We start from the raw sequence: 6744 nt of genomic DNA, 5'->3' as shown, positions 1-6744 counted from the left end.
GATAGGATAGTACCAGCTGATATATATGGTTTTGGGCAGGAGCATAAGAAAAAAATCCCCGGGAAGCTTTACTAAACTTGTTAGCTGTACCCATTTCCAGGTCAAACATAACATTTCAAACAGCCGCTAAGCATACTTTAGCCAAGGCATGGAGGTTACTATACCCAAAGTGGCACTGTCAAGCGTCAAATGTCCTGATATCTTGGTACATGATTCTTTGCATAAATTCCATACACCCTGGTTGACACACTATATGCCTTCCAATTTTGACCAAACATTACTAATGATTTAGGGTCCTCCGACTCTGGCTAACTTGGTTAACCTTGGGCACCCTTACCTTGTGCCTCCTCCCCTTCATTACCTGTCCCACTTATCTCTTTATTTTTGCCCACCTCTTCTTTCACTACACTTTTTTACTTGCTTCTGTTATTCTTCACTTCCCATACTACGTTCTCGTTTGGTCCAGGCACTGTGAAACCTATACGAATGATGGCTGTAGATATAATAATCTGGGAGAATCCTAATGGTGGAGATGGAATTTCCTTACTACCATTTGGCTGGTATGCAATGGTCGGCATACATATGTGTGAATGTCCAATATTCTTCACGGATAGGTTTCTTTATCATTATTGCACACTACCTATCCAATCAACATTTGGACTGTTTCCAATTGTGCTTTACCATGTTTTATTTTTGGCAAAAATAATAGAAGAATATTGAAACAAATTCAAAAGGTCCTTTTAACGCAAAGTTGGATACTTAATGCAAATGCAATGACGGAGCCAAGATCTCCTAGGAAATCTCCTACATGGCATTCTCAAGAGATTTACATATTTCAGTCACCCTCTGGTGTCAACCCAAATATACTTTTTGGCTTACTCTTTAACACAAATATTTTCTGAGTTCCTCAGAATTTATCTGCATGCCCTGCAGTATAAGATATGAAACCCCTCATTAGTCTGAAGGTGGAGACAGAAAACCATAGGCAAAGATGACATTCCTTTTATTAGTACTTTACTAAAGCCAAGAATAAAACATAAACATTTAACATGAATTATTTAATCAGTCAAGTATTTATGCAATGCACAAAATTCGCAATATCGTACATTTACAAACGGTTACTAATGTATGATCCTATCAGCTGTAATAAGTTACAATTGAGTCCTTTACATGTAGCGGTTCCGTATGTATTCTCTGTACATGAGCATGTCTTCTTTCCCAAGTGGCTGCATGATACCTCTGCCTGCTTGGATGTGAGCATGAAAAATATCCATTGATTTTCGGTCTACCTTGGGAGGTGTTACTTCATATATGTTGTCCTGGGAAAAGAATGAGATGCAGTTCCTGTAGAAAATACAAATTTTTGAAATTTAGCGAAATGTACATTTAAAGTGAATGCCCTATATACCATCCTATAAGGTGACACAAAACATTATTTGAATATGTAGGAGATAATAACAGGAAAAATACATGTGCTTCTCCCTTCTCTCTTCTTCTGTCAGCATATTACTTGTTAGCACATGTGAATGCAGGGCATTTTGATAAACACTTTACTGAAATCAAATCAGTACAAGATGGATTCTGATTGGTTGCTATGAGTTTTAGCACTTAAAAATAAAGAGGTATTTTGAGGTCAATATTCTGCTAAGGTGAAAACCATCCATGCGGCCATTCTATATTGTAATGGCTGCAATTGAGAAAGGTCACACCATGGTCCTCTGTCTGTCCACCTCTTTTACCTGTAATATCTGGGCATTCCACACCAACTCTCTAATGAAGCAAAAAAACCAAATGGTATACACCCAGCTGTGGACCCTGACCTCTCTTAGTTCAGATAATGCATGCAGTAATCTTCCAGCAAAATATTTAGGCTAAAGGAAAATTAGAGGAAGTAATGGTGATATAATTCAGATTTTCCCAAAGCAGACAAAGAAAAAGCACACCGCTAGTAATGAGTTATTGAATTTAAACAGGCACATAAAGCAGCTTCCAGCAGTACATAGCCACATTAACTCCAACAAGCCTGAATAGCACACCAAGGTGCGCGTTCTTAAAATCCACCTTACTTATCCTTGGCCTACTTGCATTTCTGAACATTTTGCCCTATTAAAAGAATTATAACATGACAATGCTGAGTAATGCCAAAGAGCTGTGTTTTCTTCAGTCATTTGCATAACCAGCACATCAATCTAATCAACACCCTTCCTTCATTCACGACAACTTTGACATCACAGTCCAAGCCCATTTGGCTCAAGATAATGAAACTATCTTTAATATTCATGTTTAGTGTGCTGCTGCTCTTTGTAAAATGTGCTTTCTGTTGTAATAGCAGGAAGCGCTCCTATTACTTTTATATCAGTTGGCATAATAACACAAGCTAAGTGACTAAAAGTATAATTTCATACAGTGGCGAACAGAAATTACATAATCCTGCTCAAATTTTGCCCGCTGTAAAGCAAAACAGATTATATTGTGTCTTGATTAACAGACATGTTGAACCAGATTCTCAAATATAACACGTTTATGCTGGAACTATTACACTATGAATAAAAAGTAATGAATGAAAGTTTGCAAACCCTTAACTCCCAACTCCAGGTTCACAGGCTATATGGAAAATAAAAAAGCAGCTCCGTCTGCTATACTGACCCAGACTTCAGTGCTGCCCCTCTCAGACTGATTCAGCTATGCTGTGCCGCTCCTCTTCTGGACTGATAGACGCCCACTTCCTGTGAGCCCACGGCATCAAGGGACCACCCTCTGCCATGGATTTACAGGAGAATGCTGTGGGGAGGAGCGCCACATCATTACATATAAGCAAACACAGCATTATTTGTGAACTGTGGCACAACAATCCTTTCTGCTGTAAGAATGGAAAGCAATAGTGATTGCAAGATGGTGGCTCAGTGTTTTGCATTGCAGGTATGCACTGCTGGAATTCATTAGCACAGTCTGCAGGGTGTTGAGGTCCAACTTTCTCCCACAATCTTTAAACATATGGGTAGTTTAACCGGCCAAAATTGGTCTTATCTTGTGTCCAGTTCGCAATAGTAAACATGATAAACTGTAAGCTCCTTCCGGGTCAGAGATGTTCTCAATACGCTGTAGCATTCTGCTATATCTGGACACTATACATACAAATAAGAAAATGATGAACAGTAGTTTTGCTTATCCTGTATTACAAATTGTACAGTCGGACTGTGAAGGAATGGTCTCAAAAGCTTTTCTCTGTCACCTGCATATTAATGTTGGCTGTACTGGTTTGGGTCTGCTGATTCAGATGTACATTCATATATGACCTGCAGAGCAATATTTAAAGGAGAACAGTAGGGCTACCCTAGCTGCTAAAATAAAAAAAAAACGTTATACCAACCTGATCTTTGGAGCCGGCTGGCTCTTAGATTGGTCCTTCCAGCTTCTCTCCCCCTCTACCCCGATGGTATAAGGCCCTTGAGCCATCATGTCCAATACAGTGTATAGTATGTGAGGATGCCAAGGAACATTTTATCGCTAGAGCGGATGAGGAGACAAGCCGGAGGGAACATTCTAACAGCCAGCCGGCTGCAAGGTTCAGGTGAGTATAACCTTGCTATTTTTGCACCTAGACCAAAACGAGCACTTAACCCTTGCAGTGTGGGGGAAGCCCCACTGTAAAGGGTAAGAAAATTTTTGCCTGGAATTCGTTTTTAAATATTAGTGATCAGTAGGGATGGGCTAATCTGCCCGGGCTCAATTAAACCAGTCTGACATTTGCAAAAACTGAAAAAAAATACTAAATTCTAATTGTCAAGGCATAACGAGCTAGGCACTGCCATAGGGGACATGTACCAATGCAAAAAAAAGAACATTTTAGCAGGGAGTGGGTAATTTCAATGCAAACTTGAGGGTGACATGGAAAAAAACACCAAACCTTTAACCCATTAAAGCTGTTTGTGGTGTTATGAAACAGTACTACTTTTTGACAGCGCCAGCGACACTATATTCTGGCATCACATATTTACGACGTGTAATCGTTTTTTTTAGTTTTACATTTAGCTAGGCCTAAATACAGCAGCAACACCCCAATCTGATTCATTTCAAATTAAAAATAAAAGTTATTTTATGTAGTTCTGGCTGCCACACCTGATTTTCTTTTATCAAGTGGTAATAGGTTTGATTTGACCCATGGAGGCAGCAGAAACAGCAGATCTAAAAGTCATAGGACAGATTACTCTTAACAAATAAAAAATAATAAAGTCTTAAGATCTTAACTACATACAATCTTGCCAGTGGCACACCAGTTCAGAGACACAACAGCCTTTAAGGCAGCGGTTCTCAACCTGGGGGTCGAATGACGATTTGCCAGGATTCGCCTAGCGGCTCCCGGCCACCCAGAAGAGGAGCGCTTTCTTTTTTTTTTTCTGACATCGGCCCGCTGTCAGTCAGAAAAAAAACCAAAAACATTTCTCCCGGAAAGGTTTAATCTGCTTGATGGCGCAGAGTAAACATTTCTCTGCTCTGACATCGGGCCCGCAGTGAGTCAGAAAAAAAAAAAACCCACCATAGGAATGCATGGCTAGATTCCTATTGGCTATTTCACTTTGCAATAGCCAATAGCAAACTAGCTATTGTATCCGCCCACTGCTGTTATCAATCAGCAGAGGGGGACCTGCAGTTCTCAATCAGGTCCCCATCTAGTGATTGACAGCAGCAGAGGGCGGGAGCAATAGCTAGTTTGCGATTGCAAAGTGAAATAGCCAATAGGAATCTAGCTATGCATTCCTATGGGGGTTTCTTTTTGTTTTTTTTCTGACTGACAGGGTTAAAAGTAAACCTGCACAGTGAGAGGGGATAGCAGTCTTCCCCTCTCACCTACAATTGTAGAAATGTCACCAGTCCTATTAAGATAGCAAAAGCTTCATTTATTGAAGTTTTTTGTCATATGAACAAACAAGCGCTTTCGGGACCGCGCAGGGTCCCTTCATCAGGCTAATAAATGAAGCTTTTGCTATCTTAATAGGACTGGTGACATTTCTACAATTTTGCTGACATTCGCGGCGCCATCCGCGGTCACTGCGAGCACCCCCCACTACAAGTGACATATCGGTAAGGAGTGCGACAAGGAGAGAGGAACTCCTGTATTGGAGATGACAGGGTCAATAAAGAGAACCTGTCACCTCCAATTGCTATCACACAGGGGCTTATTAGCACTGTGTGATAGCAATAAAGTTAAGTGGGAAAAAATAGATACATTTTTTTGAAGAAATAAACATTAAAAAAAAAGGAATAATTAAATTTAAAAAATAAAAAGGCGATTATGCGCAGGCAGATCGGAGCGCGGAGAGGGGAATCCAGCCCCTCCCCCTGTCACGGCAGAGAGCTGTGACAGGATCGAAAGGCGAGCGAACCCGGTATGTGTTCGCTCACCTCGCGATCTACTGAGCCGACCTGTGACAGTCTCATTGTCACAGGTCGGCTAGAACTATGAGGTGAGTGAAAAGCACTCACCTCATAGTTCTCCTTTAAGGGCTTGTTTCCACCATCACCAGACCATACATTTTTTTTAATCGCACCAGAAATGCATCCCCATGTTTTCCTATGGTATTTAGGGCTGTAGTTCCCACCAGTGCAATCACTTTGGGTGCGTTAAAAAAAAAGTACTGCATGCACAATTTTTTTCTGGTCTAGAACGCGTCAAAAATGCATACGAACACACCGGAACGCGCTGACACACACAGAAAAAAATCTATATTTTTTTTGTCACTTTTGATGACCTAATCAACAGTGGACACTTCCTTATGGAAAAGGGGCATTTTCAGTACATTGCTTACCTTGACCTCTGTGTTCTATCCAACATGGTGGACAAACATATTGACACTGACCTTTTTGTCACCTATGTGCAGGAGTGTCCTGAGCTTTATGATCCTACAAACCCACCATACAAGAATAACAGACACAGTGCTAAGACAATGCCCGCTTTCCATGGCTCCATGTTTGCTCAACTGCTGTGAAGGTCACAAACACGTGAAAGACTGAGAGGAAGCAGGAAATGACCTCAGAGACATAATTTGCATACTTAAAAAAAAATGCATCAAAAACGTGTGCAGCTGCGTTTGAAAATAAGCATCAAGATCTGGTCTGGAGATGGTGGAAACAAGCCTTTAGGGCTATAATTTTGAATGGTGCAGCAACAACTGTAGTTGCTGTTTAGCGGCTACCCATTCCCCCCTGTAGTTTTTTTTTTTTTGGGTGGTGAACCCAAACGCCATCCCTACCTATGAGGAAGTATAAGACAGCCTAGCGTGCAAATGCAGTGTTATATTTGGCGTCCTTTTAATACACTTTAAATTCTTACCACCAAGTCACAGTCATTATTGGGTTTTTGCAGAATGTATTTTGAAGCAGGTGGCTCAGAGACACATTAGGGACAAAAGTCACTTTGGTTTTAAGATTAGATCAAAGGGTTCAGTTCATCCTGAAGCATTTTACAGAATTTCATCATAGTATACCTGCACACATCAACAAGTCCAGACATAACATGATAATGATTTGCAAGTGCAAGCCACTTGCAGGGACACTTCTGCTATTTTCTGCCCAACTATTTTTTTGTTAGTAATTGCTTTTAGTACCAATGAATATAACATGAGGTGTAACAAATTGTTTATATATTGCTATTTAATTTCCACATGTAGAAAGTGCTCCATCTAGAGGACTCAATGTGGTGTGCAATATTTAATATATTATTTCTTTCATAATTAAGCTAATATT

General features: G+C 40.3%; 1 protein-coding gene across 1 annotated transcript in view; it reads right to left on the bottom strand.

Moving 5' to 3' along the window:
* Positions 1-1030: 1030 nt before the first annotated feature.
* Positions 1031-6744, bottom strand: part of FIG4 (FIG4 phosphoinositide 5-phosphatase) — a 252711-nt gene continuing 246997 nt past the window's right edge. Inside the window, exon 23 of the mRNA XM_018569658.1 lies at positions 1031-1344. Coding sequence (XP_018425160.1) covers positions 1167-1344 — 178 coding nt within the window. The 3' untranslated portion in view covers positions 1031-1166. The remainder of the gene's footprint in view (positions 1345-6744) is intronic.

Source organism: Nanorana parkeri, unplaced genomic scaffold (genome assembly GCF_000935625.1).
Source record: "Nanorana parkeri isolate BGI_ZX_2015 unplaced genomic scaffold, ASM93562v1 scaffold1375, whole genome shotgun sequence".
NCBI classification, from domain to species: domain Eukaryota; kingdom Metazoa; phylum Chordata; class Amphibia; order Anura; family Dicroglossidae; genus Nanorana; species Nanorana parkeri.
The sequence above is the reverse complement of the archived record's forward strand: the minus strand, read 5'-3'. Positions and strand labels throughout refer to the sequence as shown.